This window comes from Microchirus variegatus (assembly GCF_963457635.1).
Source record: "Microchirus variegatus genome assembly, chromosome: 9".
Taxonomy (NCBI): Eukaryota; Metazoa; Chordata; class Actinopteri; order Pleuronectiformes; family Soleidae; genus Microchirus; species Microchirus variegatus.
In genome coordinates, this window is record NC_139810.1 from 12545893 (window position 1) to 12564607 (window position 18715).

At 40.5% G+C, this 18715-nt stretch overlaps 1 protein-coding gene across 1 annotated transcript in view; it reads right to left on the reverse strand.

Annotated features, from left to right (window-relative positions):
- Window positions 1–1720: 1720 nt before the first annotated feature.
- Window positions 1721–18715, reverse strand: part of LOC310931940 (copine-9-like) — a gene marked incomplete at both ends in the record, with an annotated part of 81512 nt that continues 64517 nt past the window's right edge. Inside the window, 6 exons of the mRNA XM_083895186.1 lie at window positions 1721–1903; window positions 9738–9811; window positions 11568–11625; window positions 11990–12092; window positions 15100–15227; window positions 16687–16868. Of these exons, the coding sequence (XP_083751312.1) occupies window positions 1721–1903; window positions 9738–9811; window positions 11568–11625; window positions 11990–12092; window positions 15100–15227; window positions 16687–16868 (728 nt within the window). The remainder of the gene's footprint in view (window positions 1904–9737; window positions 9812–11567; window positions 11626–11989; window positions 12093–15099; window positions 15228–16686; window positions 16869–18715) is intronic.

Below are 18715 nucleotides of genomic sequence, written 5' to 3' on the forward strand. Positions count from 1 at the left end.
CACAAGTTTGCTCTGAAATCCAACAAACTGACATGTACAGTGACTCTGTACAGTAAAATGCATATATTATATCTTATTTTTTTTCCAGTTGCGACGACACCAACAACTTTTAGCACTGGAACAGACATTTTCCCAACATGCAAACTATAGTACAATTTTATAAAAAACATGAATATGCTTACACGTAACATTAAACAGCATATGCGACCCTATAAACCACTACCATTACATTGATATTAACAAAATGTCTTGAAAACATGACACACCTCAGCTCCTAAAACACACCAGAATCTGTAGTTATTATTATTATTATTTTTCAATCAGCACAATTCTCTCTGTCATCTGTTGTATTGTGATAGTGAGGTGAGAGAGAGAGCTGTGTAATAATAGGTGTCACGCATAATAAGGACATCCTGTTCTACAAGGTAATGGACACTAGGTGGCAGACTTTGCCCACTTTGTACACACGGCTGCAGTCTGCTGCCTGGGAATGAATGTCAAGTCATGGCAGGGGTTGAGCGTGGGGAGGGACATGCGTACTTTACACTGGGCAACGGGTATATTGCTTTTTGGAGAAGTGTGTGTGTGTGTGATTTCCAATCCTTAAAACAAGATTAACTCAAAGATTAACTAAAGTAAAGACAGCATGACAACATCTCTGATGTTCACCATCTGTTTACTGGCATCAAACAAATCCCTGACCGCTTTCCTCTGACCTTGTCTACCACAGTTGTCGTTCCTCCACACTTTTTTTGCCCCGTCTTTGACTTTCTATTCCTCCCCATCGTGCCCTTAACACTTTCTTCGATTTTACTCCGAGCTTTACCTTCTTTCCTCCCCTCCTTACTTCTTTCCTTTCTTCACTGTATCCTTCCTTCTCGTCCACCTCTCTCTGCAGGACAGCCGGAGAGACTGGCATTTCTCTAACAGCGGGGGTGAGGATGGGAGGGGGGAATGTGCACCCGGCCTCAGCACACGCTGGGCAAAGTTTGTGTGTGTGTGTGTGTCATGAGATCCTCCGAACAACATCCACATGAGAAACCCTGCACCCTCTCTGTTTCATCTGTTGCTTGGCTCCATCAGTTTCAGTTTTGAGACATTTGGCACAGCTTGATGATAATGATGATAGAGAGAGAGAAAAAAAGACAGTGACCACTTATTGAAATGAATTGCAGTCCAGTTGTTGCCAAAAAAAAAAATAGCCCAAAAGCAATCGATCTAAGATTTCGCTCCTCGAGGGCTTCTGCTTTCATTTGGGGGGGCCCTGCTTCAATTAAGTTTTCCATTTTGCACTTTCAAGGACCCAATGAATGAAGTGTTAACATTTCTGAGGACAAGGACACGTGAGAACCCTTTGTGAGTCTGCTGAGGGAAATTAATTGAAGAAGTTAAGCTCCGTAAAAAAGACCAGTGGGAAGGAAAAAGGGCGTCCGTGGTTCAGTCTCACTGGTTTTTTTCACAGAGAAAATCGGCTGTGATGCTGTAGAGAGGAGAAGATGAGGAACAACAGCAGGTGGGTCAGGGATGAGCGCCCCGCTGTGTCTGTTTGATGTGCGTGTTCAGCTTCAGCGGTGATAGGACAAGGGGGGGGGGGGGGTGAGTCACGGGTCGATCCTTCTGCTTTGCTAAAGTGACAAATAATTGTATGGAGAGTGAGCACAGTCGAGGAGAGAGAAGAGTGGAGGAAGCGATGAGGGAGAGTCAGAGATGAGCGCCGGTGTCAGATGTGCTGGTGAAGCCCAGGTAACGGTGAGTTGGAAAGGGCTGGTCGAGGTTCAATTCCTCTGGTTTTCATAAAAGACAGCAGCTGGTCGGGGATCTCGGCGAGGACGTCTTTAGCCAGCCGGGCCATGCTGAGGACTTGGTTGCCAGATCTGTCAATGTAGTCTCTGAATGGAACAAACTGGAAGCAAAGGAGGAAAAATACAGTGTCCAGTTTTGTTTATAAAATCTATATTTTTTTATTTATTTATGTAGTTTAAGTACAATAGGGTTGCAGGTAACAATTATTTTCATTATCTATTAATCTGTTGATCATTTTCCTCGATTAATCGAATACTTGTTTGGGAATGATGTTGTTCTGGAACATCTTGTTTTGTTCACAAACCAAAATTATTCAAATCAAAAATCACAAAATGTTCACATTTAAGAAGCTGAAAAATCAGACCACTTGTTTATAATAAATAAATAAATAAATCAAATCATTGTTACAGTCCTAATAAAATGCTGTGGTCTCTGTTTCAATAAAGGAAGCTGATAATAACCGTGTCGTTTCCCTTTTAGTCTGCTTCACTGAGGGATTGCCTTTAATTAATGACCAACATGACCTTCACCTCTTCTTCTTATAGTGAATCCCCTTATAAAATTGACCTTTTATAATGAGTTCTGATGCCTCCCACTGTACAAGACATTGAGGCTGTGACTCTTGTGTAATCCCTGTATTTGATGGCTATACATACATTAATAGTTATGCTATAGATTCCAACTTTGAATAAATCAATCTTTTTTCTTCTTTTATTTGAATAAGAGTTGATAAGTCTATAACCTTGTTGCTAAAAATATCTCTCATCTTCCCGACGTCCTCTCTAAGATAGTCAAATTGCTTGTTCTGCATGACATTTGGATGTAGTAATAAAATATTTAATTTACCATAATATAAAAAAACGGAGGAATTAGTGACAGAGACTGGTACAAGTTATGCTTCCGGCATGCTGAAGCGAAACGTCACCCTTCGTCCTCATTGTTCTCGACATTCTCCAGCTGTCGTAAACACGTCTGACTCAGACAATCTCCTGCTGCATTTCTCCTGTGTAAATGGCAAGCTGCGGAAATGGCAGCGAATTTATGTCTGAAAATGGTTTCGAGCTTACGTCCTCAGTCCTGACTAATGTCCAAGTGCCATTGCTTGAGGACATTTCTTATAGACTTTACAGAATAAAAAAAAAAATATGAACACAGCTGCTTGTTCTATACAGCACCTGCAAACAGATTGTCTAGGTCAAGGATTATTAAACAGTTTTGTTTTTCTATGTGCAAAACATTTAACAAACACAACTACAGTATACGTAAAGAAGACACATACAGTGCTGTGAATATTCAGTCAAACTCGATTGACTGAATGATTGAGTGATTGTTTATCTTTGGATTGGAATGATGTGACTGAATGTTGGTCTTATATTTTAGCAGTGCATGAAGTGGGAAAAAATTAAGTGTCAGTACTCCCTTTACCCATGAGGCATGTACAGTATGTCTGGTGATATTACTAAATCATTAAACACTAAATTATGAACAATCTTAAGAAAATAAAAAGGTACCAGAATATGTTCACAGCATCTATTTATATATTTAGTCCATATTAAAATAATACAAATAAAAACTGTACTTAGGTTACACATTTTGCAGATTTCTCCTTAACATTTCACACAATGATTTAAAATTATTATTATAGATATATAATATATATAATTATAATTAATTTATAAAAACACAACACAATAATGTATTTGTCATTCTGCTCCAGCCAGCAGGAGCACTGCTGAGTATGGGCTTGAACACTCACACACTTGCAAGTCCCGATTTAGTTTAATATTAAACAAAAAAAAGTCACCATAGCATTTTAGAAATGATTTTAGCATGATTTAAAGCATGACTAACAGGGTAAAAATTAAAAAATGTCCCCTGTTCACGTCGAGTCCCCTGATTGTGATTGTATAACGACACCGAAGTCCACTGTTCTACTGGTTCACAAGTACACACACACACACACACACACACACACACACACACACACACACTACAAACCCTACGAATGTGCCATCGTTCCGATGCACATCTGTGAACATGTTCAATGACTGATCACAATAATCGACTGTCATTAACAAGCCATTAACAAACACTAGACTCTAGCGACAACAGGTGAATGTCATGAAGTAGAAATTATTATCCTGGGACATAATAATTAAGTGTACAGATAACCTCAACAGAGTACCGGTAACTCATGAGAATTGTGCCATTATGCAAATAAAAGTGCTGGTACTCAAGATGGTAAAATCATGAATTGATGGTACTGTGCACTAGACCCACATCAAGCACTGTATAGCAAAAAGCTGCCAATGAGTTTATATTTAAACAGCATGTGTATGTAATGCTCAAACATGTCTCAAATAAACTGTACGTTTAACATTTTGCACAGTACAGAAGCAATAGCTTCTCTCTTTATGTAAAATCTGTGTCCTCATCTTGCAGGTTGCAGGATCCAGATCCAGTTTTGAGGCTACTGCTACTATTATTATTATCATACATGTCATCACCATTATTATTATGCTATAATTAAAAGACGATATCAGTAAAAAATGTTATAAACAATTTCTCCTGCTGCTAATATAAATGACATCATAGTTCTATAAACATGTCATCACTGATTCTAACTGTCCTGTATAAATGTATAACTTGATACAGTTGTTGTATATCTGCTCCTGGTCTCCTTCTTCTGTCTCTACCTCCTCTCCCTCTTGTCCCCCATTTTTCCTTTCACCCCAACCGGCCAAGGCAAACTGCATATCTTTGAGTTTGTTTCTGTCAGAGATTTCTTCCTGCCTAGTGCTTGCTCATTGTGTGAATTGTTGGGTTCCTCTGCTCTGCATGATGTTGTTTATGTACAGTGCCTTGAGATGATGTATGTTGTGATTTGGCGCTATAAAAATTAATTGAATTGAATCTCTGTGTATTTAAACCTGTGCTACACACTTGTCGTGACAGCTTTACATGCTTTGTTGTGAGAGTGTTAAGAAAATCCTTAGTTTGCTTGTTTTCATGACTTTAAAGGTGTTGCAGGTGACTTAGAAGAGAAGGAGAGAGAGAATGCACAACCAAAATATGTATCGACCAATCATGCTGTTGCACTGAGGTTCACATCAACGTCAAGTGATTTGTGAAAGATGGACGGAAGAGGAGGACACCAAGCTTATAGACAGGATCTGTCCAAGTACTTTGATTTGATGGAGGAGCCAAAGCGGATCAAAAGAAGAGAGTCGAGAGCTGAAGGTACTTAGTGTCTGAACTGAGCCATAATAGAGGTCAGTGACTCACAAAATCCTGGAACACCTTTTGGCAAAGAAAGGTGTTTTAAACCTTATTTAAGTGCAAAGTTACAGGTATTTTTCAAACTTTTTGACTGCTGATTCCACTCGTGTATGGTTCTCTACCGTTCATTTAGACAGGAGCCTGCTCTTGTTAGTCTGAAATAGCTTCCCGGAGGTGTTACCATGATGGAGAGACTTTTATACCAGGAGGAACAGTACATGTCTGTGAGACGCTGTAACAAGCTGTTCCCTTGTAAAACCAAAAACCTACTGTTTCTAAATTTAGATAGTGATACTGACATTACAAGACTTATGTTATTTAACAGCAGTAATAGTCAATTACTGCTAACAGAAGCCAAGAACAGCCATGGTTTCTAATATTTTTGTGTCCGTTCTTTTCAAGATCACGTAATAATCAAGATAAATGAGTGCGTTATCACAAGATTACAAGGCTCGTTTTCTCATGATAACGAGATAACAAAAATAAAAGGTTGCTCCCTCTTTATGATCATTTATTTCAGTGATGAGTACCAGCAGCAGCAACATATACACACTAAGAAATCAAAGTACGAGACTGTACCTAAAAAGGTACAAATGCTTTTTCGCTCCAGATGTACCCTATCAGGGTAAAAGCACTGTACCTTTAAAATTAGTAAATTTTTGTACCTGCTTGTTTGTACCTCTAAAGAAACATTTTTGCACCCCTAGTGACAAAAATTTACTTTTACGTCCTGGTACAAAAATGTACTGGTTGGTACACACTGAGAAAGGTACAGTGCTTGTACAGTACCCTGATAGGGTACCACTGGAGCGACAAAGCATTTGTACCTTTTTAGGTACAGTCTCACACTTTGATTTCTTAGTGTGTAGGGCCCCAGCTGGAATAGTCTTCTCCTTAAATGACGACTGCTGATCTGAATTCTAGCACTAACTGAAAGACACGGTGCAATTTGTGCCAGTGTTAGACCTTGACTAAAATACAGCCTGATGCTCTGATTTGTAGATTCTCCGTTTTGTTTGTTCCAACATTTTCAGCTACTGGCAGGTGTCAAAGCGTAGATGCTGCCGCTGGTACTTATCACTGAAAGAAATGATCAGTAAAGCGGGAACAACCTTTTGTTTTTGTTATCTTGTTATCATGACAAAACGAGCTATGTTATCTTGAGATAAAGCGCTAATTTATCTTGTTATCACAGGATAACAAATTGATTATTCTGTGATCGCTAGATAGCAGACTGAAAAAATATAGTGACCATGGCTTTTCACACAACCAACATTGACTCACATGTAAATAAGTGCAATCCACACCTTAGGTAACTGCTGATCAGCTTATGCTACATACATTAACTGTAAACTGATCAAAGCAGTGAGGGCAGTGATCTGATTGAATCGATAACAACAGATACAGGCATGTAAATCCAGACTGAGGTGATTAAAGGATTACTGTGTTCCCTGCAAATGTGATTAGTTAATGAACCATGCTGGAGAGACTTAATTTCAACTTCAATACAACTTTAAAACGCGAGCAAAAGATGATCCAGCTGTTAACCTGGTATAGCTCAATGGCATATGTGTGCTATTTAATGTATAATTACTTTACACTGACACAGGGTAAAAGGTCACTCAGTTTAATGATGCAAGATGCAACTTTCAGCCTCACAAGATATCAGAAAAGAAATATAACCTGTGTAAAAATATAGTAGAGGACTATTCACAACCTGTATGTCATGAGTATGGGTTCCACATGAACACAGCGATGGACACAACACGATAAGCCACTCAGTGGAGGCAGTAAGTGAGTCAAGGCGTTCAAGTGGAGGTGACTCTCCTGATTTATTTCCAAAGAAAGCTAATTCCTTGGCTAAAAATGCCAAGGAGAACAGGGTTAACATTATATCTGGGATGGAGATATATATATTATATAAGCCACAAAGAGCAAGACCTGCTCCACTGAACTTGTTTTTGTTTTGTTTGTAGTCTGGAAATCTTGCTCAACAGAACTCTGAGGCTATTGTTTCTTTAAATGGATGCATGTACAGTTCATCACGCCGCCATGAGGCGATAGTCGTCCCCAATGAAAATTGTATCCCCTGGCTGTGCGTTTAAGGAAAGTGAAGCTATGCTATTAAGTTTGGATTTCCGCTAAGTAAATAAAAAAAATACCAATAGATGAATAGTTCAATGCCTTATTTTAGTATTAATATGGCAATGGAGGGCTGGACACCGTCTCATATTTTTATGTAATACATCATGTAGAGGCTGTTGCCTATGCAGCCTGTCAGAACAAGGGTCTTACTGCATGTCCAAAAACACTTTGGACATGCAGGTTAACTGGACACTCTGAATTGACCGTAGGTGTGAATGTGAGAGTGAATGGTTGTTTGTCTCGGTGTGGAGACCTGTCTGTAGTGTGTACTCAGCCTTTCACCCTATGTCAGCTGGGATTGGCACCAGTCACCGTGTGACCCTCATGTGGAGGATAAACGATTAATGAATGAATGAACATCATGTGGAGTATTAATGGTCTCTAGTCTTGATGACCACACAAAGCTGCTTTAAACTACAGTTCACCCATTCACAACCATCCATACAGCACATCTACGCTATATGGACAAAGTATTTGGGACGACTGACCATTACACAATCAGGGACTGTAATGACATATTCAAATACATATACAGGACTTTAATATGGACTTGGTCCCTCCACCTTTTGCAGCTATAACAGCTTCCACACTTCTTGGAAGACTTTCCTCAAGATTTTGAAGTGTTTCTATGTGAATTTGTGTCCATTAATTCTGTAGAGCATGAGGTCAGACATTGATGTTGGGCAAGAAGACCTGGCTCACAATCTCTGTTCCACTTCATCCCAAAGGTGCTTGATGGGGTTGAGGTCAGGGCTCTGTGCAAGCCAGTCAAGGTCTTCTACACCAAACTCATCAAACCATGCCTTTATGGGCTTTGCTTTGTGCACTGGGGCGCAATCATGTTGGAATAGAAAAGCCTTAGAAAATAGAAAATGCTGCCAGCACAGAAGACAGGAGCAATGTGGGGTTAAGTGTCTTGCCCATGAACACATTGGCATGTAGACTAGAGCTGGGAATCACACCCCTAACCTATCAAGTGGAAAAATTACTCACTCTACTACTGAGATACCCTCACCATTTTAGCCATTTCATGTCACTCTTTGGAAGCTCGATTTAATAAACAGGTAAATTAATCTTATATATGACATATATTAATTAAACAGCCGGAACTGCGTAACAATAAAAAATGTAATGTTCCTATAGGAAAGGGTTAACAAACAGCACTGGTGCCAAATTAATGCATTAAACCATCCATATAATGTTTTTTTAAATGTATTTACATAGCCGAAATCCAGACTTAATAAGGAAACTCCACTTTCCCTGAATGTATGCTCACCTGCCAGAGAGCTTCTATGCAGCTTCTCCTGTGTTTGAAAATCAAAAGACATACATTTAAACCCTCTAAATACTCCTCTGTACTCAATTAAATGCCAGGATTATTCAGTATGAAGCTGCAGATCTGGTGGTATTGCACAAATTTCACGATAAAACAGAAAAGTTACAGTGCTTTTACTCTGAAAATGTGTGTGATATATGCAACAGAAATCCTTAAACTGTGGAGAAATATAATTTTCACGGTTTAGCTTTGCAGTGAAAATGAGCCTGGCCCTGCGTAAAAAAAAAAGAAAGTATATTCCCAAAAACACACAGCCAGTGTGAATGGTCTCATTCAATTATGCGTGTGTCTACACGAAAAGAGAGACACGTCGCAGCCTTTACACGGTGCACACTCATCCAGTGTGAAACCAGGCCTGACAACCATTGCTGCATATGTATGAAAACCTTTTCTCTAAGCTTATATTAATGCTGACATCAGAAACACAAATCTAGTCAGTGTCATATACTGTTATTACTGTTATGTTTGCTATCTCCTATAGCTCACACTGTATTTATCACGGTAAACACCCATTTATCATCAGCGTTTCTAAAGCTCTGCCAGAGGACTGACCACTTTTCTACGACTGTACAGAAAATAATCCACTTGTCAGAGGTCATTGTGCTATATTTGCCCCCTATTTATTTTCTCTATACTCTTTTGTGTTGCAAGATCTGTTCCGGATGGGATTACCGCTCATTTATATTTAAAACTGCTAAAGAAAGAGCCGGAAAATGACTCATGAAGGAGTAGGAAATACTTTTTCTCAATGAAGCCTCTTTTTAAAATACATTATAAATGATTAACAGCATTTTTTTTCTATAAATAAACCCATCAAAACAGATGATATCAATAATATCAAACCACAGCACATTATTACTATGTGGAGTGTTTTTCTTTCGCAGATCTTTTATCTTTTTATTGTAAATCATCATAAAAAATATACAATGAATGTACTGTTGTTTAATGATGAAAATGTGGGATTAAATGTGTCAAAATGAACCTCTATGACCCATATGATTGTGCATTGTGAAGATGAGTGCTGTACTGTATATCTGTCTGAGGCATTTCCCAGAGTGCATGTTTGAGTAATCCATCATCCTCTGGGGATTACTTTCACCCCATGCGGTTGCTGTTGACAGGGAAAAGTGCCCCCCTCCTAACCCGCAAAGTTATGCAGAATTATGACGAGTACCTGAACAATGTCTCTCTCAGCAAGACGTCCTCTGGAGGACACTCGCACCTCGTCTCCATCCAGCTCCTCCATCGCTGTAAGGACAGAGAGTAACACAGAGAGCGTGGCTGAATACTTTAAACCACCTCAGGAGAATAAAACCAAGGTAGAGGATGTTCCTTTTTATTTTTTTTCCTAATGTAATTGCTCAGGTGGAGCTCAGCATGGGAGTAAGATATTCAGCCGAGAAGGGTTTTCAATGCTTTATGCACCAAAAATGTCATTCCTTCGGGAGAAAAAATGATGTACAGTTACATTGCAGGTCAGAAATTGAAGATAATTCTGGCAACAAACGCGATGTAGTGCATTTACCGGGAACGCTTTCAGACAGCCATTTCGACTGTGGCCAAATATAGAAGGACGTGCATGCTCCCGAATTGTGCTATGATGGAAATGTTTGTCTGAGAGGTGTTCAGAGACGGCACTGGCACAGCAGTGTACATCCTGCATCTGCAACTCACTCTGACAGACACAACAGAAACAGTCTGGATATGTTGAACTGCCTCACAAAGGCTGTCGAGCACCACATGAGGTCAAAAAAGGTCAGGAAAAAGACAATATGAGGACAAACACCAGGACAGAGAGTATTTAATGATAACAGGTGCATGTTAGTAGGTTAAAACTCCCAGAAATCAAGTAAAAAGACTCAAGGTGCAACACAGAGTCCTCACTGAGAGGTCATTCACTCATCAGTGGGCTGTAATGTGCATCCACAATTGCCTTTATTGGCTTTCTCCAGTCACTCCCCCAAGAAGGGTGAACCAGTACTGGTTTATATGAAGAGCCAATCATGATCCATGCAACCTTTTTCTCTTTTTCTCAAAACTACGAGTCAATTTCGGAAGTAGCTTTTTAAAATGAATTCTTTATTTATCTATTTTTTCAAAACAGGACCTATACTAGGTCTATCTGTTATTGACCTTAATACATACAATACAAAATGGCCTTCACTGTTTGCATGTTCAAAATAGGTCTTTCCAGGTTTTCCAGTTTCCTCCCACAATTCAAAAAGCGATGTTAATTGGTTTGTCTCTATATATTTGCCCTGTGATGGACTGTCGACCTGCCTGGGTTGTACCTCGCCTTTTTGACCCTCATGTGGAGGATAAAGTGGAAGACAATGCATGAATGAATTATTTATTCATTCATGGTGTTGTCAATGACAATGAATAGCTCTTTATTCGGCATCTGTCACTTATCTAGTGGTTTTGTAAGTGGCAGTTCTCATGCAGTGTTTTTTGGGAGCACAACCACATCATATTCGATTTAGCAGTGCATCAGATGTACAAAAAAGAGCAATGCTGTAGTCACACAGTCGTCACACGCATCCGTTGCAGTGGACCTGTCTCTCCGCGTCACATTGAGATGAAAATGATGTAAACTTTTGAAAAAAAAAAAAAAGAAGAGAGAAAAGAAAAGTTAGACTATGGAGTTACACAGGGCTGAGTGCCTTTTGGCAACTTACTTAGAAAGCATCAACTTCCATTGTTATGCAGATAACACACAGCTATATTTATCAATCGTTACCAGCAAATATCTGATATGTGTACACAGCGTGTTTCCTCTAGTGCACAGCTTAGTCTGCTTTGCGAAGTGAAGTGAAAAGCAGACTAACCTGTGCACAACTATTGTGTTTGTTGTGTATAATTGTTAAATCCGACGCACCTAAATTATTGAGGCACACACTGAGCAAGACCATAAATAGATTGATGTTTTTTTGTCACTAGGTGTGACCTTCATCTGTTATGTTTCCTCACTCACATAGACCACACAAACAAACGAACCACTCACCATCAAACTCAGCAGGACCAACACCTACAATGATTATAGACATCGGGAGCGACGCAGCCTGTTCAGGAAACAACAGGAAAGATTATTAATAAAATACATTCTTAGTATCAAACGTTTCTAATAGTTATTTTAATCTGATAGGTGAGGTTGTTTGAAAAGTTCAGGCAAATAAGAGATGAAAAGAAATCCCTGATGTAAACCTTTCAAACATTAATCAGATTTGTTTGTGAAACAGCTATTGACCTCTCAGTGAATGAGAGCAAGTTATTTTTATAACTGATCACAGGATACTGAGCTGCTCTCATCCACAATTCAAACAAAGCATCAGTGCTTTTAAAAGAAAAATATGTAAAGGAAACCGGATGTTAAGATGCACAAGCGCAGCAGATGAAACTGCAGTGTATGTGTGTGTTTTGACTCACATTGACCACAGCCTCTTTGGTCTGGACCATGTCTGATATCACTCCATCTGTGATCATCAACAGGACAAAGTACTGAGAGCCATCTGTAATCTCTGCGGCACAGCTGTGAAATGTGTACACACACACAGACACACACATTAGGACTCTGTCTGTACACCAGATTACTAAGGTAAACACAAAACATACCTGTCTGTTGGTCTCACACAAAACTCTCTCCTCAGGGTTATCACATATGCAAATCTGAACGTTTACTAGGGATGGTCACGAATATTCAATAATTCATTTTATTATAAAAAAGTAAAAATCAGTTCATGTGACAATTTCATGAGTTAAAATATATGTTATTTTGGAGACTGATTGTTGGTTTTAGTCTAGTTCTGAGTGCTACAGGATCTGAGGAGTCACTTTTAAACCTGCAGTGTGGTGTTGCAGAGTTTGAAGAGGAGAACTTCCTCTCTGACAGCTCAGACAGGTCAAAGTGACGTCTGCAATTAAACACAGCAGGATGTGCAGCGGTGTTTCAGAGCTGCAGCCTCTTCTGAAGAGCAGCGCTGGTGCCTGTTTCATGATGAGTGGCAGCGTGTTTACAAATGCTGATATTTTTAACCTGGTTTTCAGGTTAAAGTTAGTCCATATTTAGCTTTGAGAGACATTTAACACCCTTGTCACTCACTCCACCTCATCAGATCCCAGTGTGTGTGTATGTGGCCGTACATGCAGTGGAGCAGGGAGACAGGAGAGGAGAGAAAGGACAGAAAAAGGAACCACAAGCACACACTGGAACTGGAATAAAACAAATGCTGCTCCGAATGAAAAGGAAACAGAGTCTGTGTAAATAAATGATGGTGTGAAATAGTAGCACTATCGCTCAATGTTTAAAGCAGAAGGAAACATTTTTCAGTTGTGTACTCCCTCGTGTAAAGTTCCACTGTATTTGAAGAAATATTAAAGTAACATTTTATTATGTGACAGTTTTATCTGTAAAGTTTGATGACATGTACTTTTTGGTGTCTCTTTATCGGTTTGTAATTTTACCTTTTTTCAATACAAACGTAACTATGAAACAGTTGTTCTACACCAATCCACACTGTTCACTACTCAGTCACTACACACATAACATCATGTTTGTATTATGTACATACATTAGCATCAACTAGCATGCCACCATGGACTAGCTACTCATGGTGGAGAGATCCAGCACTTGTTGTATGTGTCCCAACCACACGAAAAGTCCTAAGAAGAAAACACCCCCCAGTAATTAACACAAGAATGGAACAGACTATGAAACCGATGATCAGCATACCTGAGGCTCCAACAGATACAGCAGGACACAAACTCCAGAACTGCGTTTGTGGCTGGACAAAGGTTATTTTCACCCAAGGCCTTAAAATACGCCAGGGCAAGAAAGAGTGAAGAAGGGTAAACAGGGAAGTCACATCGACAGCTTCTTTTTGAGAAGCAGGTCGATCCAGTCCACAGAAGTTCAGCAGCAGGACACACACCACAGTCTGCAGGACATCAACACCCCTGCCCCAGTGGAGGAAGAACAATGCACAAGAGAGCAACCTGAACCCAACCCAATACGACCGACAGCAGAGAAGAAGATCCAGGGGCGAAGGCCATTAAGCAAGTGGCCAAAGGCATGCCTCAAGACATTGTGGAAGGAGGTCAGTTCTGATCTCTTTTGGCTCAGTCCCTCCTGTGGACAGCCTTTGACTACTTCAGGGTCCCTGCAGCTCTCACATCCCTTAACAAGGCCTAATTCCAAGAAGTCCCGCTCTGCTTGTCAACAGCAGACTACACCACAGAATGGCAGTACCTGGAAGTCATCTCCCTGCCGGCCTTCACCCTTGCCATGGAGCTCATCATGCGGGCCTCTCAATGGGTGGTTGGCAGACAGCGGATAAGGCAAGGGCTGAGGTTGCCACCGGTCAGAGTGTCCACATGGACAAACTCACAACACTCACCAAGACCAAGGCTTGCACTGTGCGGCTACTTGAAAAGCTCCAGACAAACATACAAACGATCCATTTGTAGCCCACTTCCGCCCCACATCCTGGCCACCGGAAGTGGACCCCATTGGCTGCAACTGAGCAGGCAAAGGCAGCACTCAGACACAGGGACATCGTGGGACTAGTGCAGGAGCGGAAGAGTGGTCTTGGCCTTGGGGCTAGTACACCAGCATAGAACACCGTGACTCTGGCCAATCTGAGAGCTGCAAGCTGGTGGTCCAGGAGGTACGACCGGAAGAAGAAGCGGGAAGGTGCGCACAAGTGGTGCAGGCAAAGCAAGGGCAGTGGATGGCATCGGAGTGGAGAAGAGGAAGATCTCCTAGAAAGAGCTGTGGGAGATGGAGGTATTCAAAGTGAGCTTTACCATCAGGGCTGCCTACGATGTCCTGCCATCTCCTGCAAACCTAGGCCAGGGGTATGGCGAAGACCCCACATGCCCTCTATGTCCAAGTCCAGCAACACTGAAACACATCTTGGTGGGATGCAAGACCGGCCTCACCCAAGGCTCCTACACCTGGTGGCACAACCAGGTGTTAGTGTCTTGCAGCAGTGCTGGAAAGTGGACAGAGAAAGTCAATGCCCTTCCTCCCCCACCAATCAACATAATTCGTCCAGGAGGGTGAGGGGCAAGCCAGCCTCACCACAAGATCAGACACTGGAAGCTGTTGGCAGACTTCAGCAAGAAGCTCTGCTTCCCAGCTGAGATTGCATCCACCAACTTGCGACCAACCTTGTCCTGTGGTCAGCCTCACTCATGTTCATGTACATCATCAAGCTCATGGTGTCCTGGGAAAGTGCAGTGGAGGAGGCCTATGAACTCAAGATGCTGAGGTATACTGAACTTGCACAACAACAAGGCTGTAAAGCGAACGTACGGCCAGTGGAAGTCGGCTGCAGTGGGTTAGTAGAGGAAAAAAACTGATTTGATATGATGTTTTGGCCCAGGAAAATATTGGCACTAGACCAAATTTACTTGACCACCCATTCTTTGAGGGGTCTTCAAAACAGTTCACACCCCCAAATGATTTGAAAAGAACAATTGTGTTGCAAAGAAGAATTGTATGCAAATTCCAAAATTCCATACACTTTCAAACTTACTTTGCCACTTTATTAATAACAGGTGCAAAGTTAGTGGGACCATAGAGCTGCACCGTCCTCAGACTCTGGAAATAGGCCTCGAGAACGCCCTCTATTCCTACACAGTTTGGATTGTCACTTTCTCCTCCCTGTAACAGACAGCACAACACAATTCATTAAATACAAGCAGCACAACAAACAAGTTCATTACCTTACTTTCACATTGAGGGGATTCCATTGTTAGGCCCACAATAACACTCAATAGCAACATAACAAAACTTCTATATATATTACTCTTAGCAGTGTGCTAACACAATTTTAGATATTACATTTAAATCCACTTCAACTGCATAAATGATCTGACAGTTAATGTGATAATTAGACATATCAACTTACAAACGAGTTTACATTCATGGCCATATCTTCAGGCATAAATGGGGTGCATATGTTTTCCTATTTTGTTCTTCAGACAGAAGTAGCAACATTATATTAATATGCTGTGTGATGATATTTAATATTTGGTTTACTTACACAATTTAAAAATAAGGAATAAGGTTATAATGTTGTTAAATGGGATGTTCTGGCCTTTGGGTTCTACAGAAATGTCATCATAGCTCATTAACAAAAAATGAAAACATTGCAAATGCAACTTTAGGGAAAACATTTGTGACCATATGCTTTATTAACATTAGCCTGCTATTTTTGTTCACCTAAAAAAGTAGAGCTGTAACAGGATTTGTATGTATGTTTCCTGCTGTAACGCTGTGTTAGCCATTTAGACAGTGGTTCAGACTCGGCTCGGCCTTAAACAGAGGAGTCAGCTAGCGCAAATTAACTTATGCAATTTTAGCAGCTATACTTTCTACTATGGTCTTGAAATGGGTTTGACAGGTTTAGAAGAGGTATGTACGATAAGAGATGTTTAGTTTGGACTAAACTATAAACCCCTAGGAGTTAGGACTCAATGGTTCTGGATTAATGGAGACCTCGAGTCATGAGTTACTTTACAGATTTGCAATATTAACCCGGATGACTCGTGACTTGACCAGCTCTATAAAAAAAAAGCAGTTGGTTCTGGAACACAGTACATGTTTGGATATAGGTCTTATCACTACACTGTGATGCATTCTGACACCTTCGAGACTGCAAATGCAGCCACTGGAGGGAGGCTGCATAAACTGAATTGAGACACAGTCAGTCACAACCAAAACTTCAAAATCTAGCTAAGTCTAGCTAAGAATGGTCAACTGAGACAAATCTTACTTTTAACTTGTCATTTTATCACATTTAACATTGCTGAAATTCTTTTAAAAAAATTCCTCAGGGATAACATATCTGTTATTTGATATGATAGCAATTTTGGTAACACATGCACAGACTTGGCATCACTTTAGCTCAGCATCCAGCAGTTTGTGACTGGTCCCCCTCATCCCTCAGGAGGATGTGTGGAAGATGCTGGGAGATTCCCGCTGGCAGGAAGATGAGCCAACCTCTCAACTTGTGTGACCAGCTGCTGTCACAGCAACAACTCCTGGTCCACACCACACCCTGCTTAGTGCTGTGGAGGTGTCGTCTGTGTGTGTGTGTGCGTGCGTGTGTGTGTCTCACCAGTGGAAATGCATGGGAGATTTTGCCATCAGGGGGCAGCTTAGCTCCAAAACCATAGGCGGGAAAGAGCTTGTCGCTGTCGTAGTCCTGGATAATCTCACCCACTGCTTTCAGAGCCATGGCATATGCATTCATCTGGTATGGACTCATGTAGTGGAGTGAAGTGGGCTGGGATGGGTTACCTTGGAAGACACATGGTGACACAAAATCAATGATTACATGTTTTGGTTTTCACCCGCGAAATACACTGTATCAGCAGTGGTAATTTGGCATGGTAATTATATATTTCTAGTCAATAAATTCTTTATTTTGTCATTTCTCTTAATGGTTTAGATGTATGTCTTCAGAAAGTGCACATCAACCAAAGCACTAATGTTATAAGCAGAGGAGAAGGTCAAGAAACATGGTTCAAATGTGAGGCGAGCTAAAGATAATGTGCTGCGACTCGAGAGGAGGAGAGTGTAGCTACAACCATGTTGCTACAAATTGTAAAACAATGAAACATGAACGTCATTTAAATAATGTTACACAATATGCAGTATACTGTATATTAAAAAAAAAATTGCATCTGTGGGGTAAAGACTAATAGAATGAAAACATTTTTCTTTTTCATTTCTTTTTAGAATAATTAATCCTCAAATGCTGTGATGATATAAAAACCCTCAGCATGCTTCATTTGCAGTTCACGGTTCACCTGTGAGTAATCGTACTAGCTCCCACTTTATTTGAAACTCCTATAAAAGGTTATGCTATTCTATACAGATGGTGGTGCTTACAGACTTTGGTCCCCACTAAAGCAAGTAGGCCAGTATGTGTGTGTGTTCAGCTCCTACAGTGGACAGACCCCCAGCATCTCAGTGCAGAGAATGTTGCTGAATTTTACATTAATATTTTATTAACTAATTTATCAAAACATTTTTAATTAAATGTAGCAAGTTGGTCAGTAACAGTTTTTTTTGCGGGGGTGACAAACTTTTCAGGAAAATGCACCAAATGTGTAACCGTAAGTAAAAGAGAAGATGTCTAATGCCAGGATGACACCTTACACTTTATTTCCTCTTTTCCTGTGGGAGTTTTCCCAAAAGTAACAGAGCATTCACATTTTAATTGCAGTACATCCAGGTCTGCAATATGTGATAATTGTAGAAGAGAAAACAATCACAGACTCATATAAACAGAATTATAACAGGTAATTTAAACATAGCTGAGTGTTGTTGTCCTTTTATCCCCTTGGGATAAACATGTCTGCACCTCTCTGTTATAAAAGTGTCCTTCCTTTAAAGGGTATGAAAGGGACGAGGGGTTGGGGGGTGATTTGATTAGCCACGATAGATATCTGCTCCAAACACACCTGCAGCAGTGGTAATGCATTCTCCCAATCCCATTTAACCACTTGCATCTGGCTGCAAAATTCAACATTCAACGTGACCTGCACACCATGCACAGTTGACTGCACTTTTCAACATGTAACAAAAAAGAAAAGAGCCTGAATCTATTCAGAACAACACTGTGCACACCATCATATGCATAAATGTACCTGCCATAATAAAAGGTCATGTTATTTCCAAAAAGAAAAGGGGGACTTATGGATGTATGAGGTGCTGAGTATGCCACCAAGCACGCCACCATCTCTGAGAACCAGGGAAAACAGATTTGAGCCATAAAAAGAAAAACTACACATGAAAGTCTCTATTATTTCACAGCTTCATTTCACTGTGGGACAGCCTTTTCCAGCTAGAAACCAAAGGTTGTTTTGTATACAACTCACTCCCCATATCAAACTCCATAGAGAAAATCAGTGATTTAATATCACAGCAAACAGGAGTTATTGATCCACTGCTACCTCTGCCACTGAGTTCAAATGGGTTATACTGTGACTTTGGTGTTTGAAATTCTTTGCTCAGATTTACGAAAGGGACACAACCTTGCCAAGAGAGGCAGCAGCAGACCTCCCTTGCCCCCTAGAGCTAAAAAAAACATTGATTTTCTCTATAGAGTTTGGTGTGGGAGAGTGGTTTACAAACCTTTG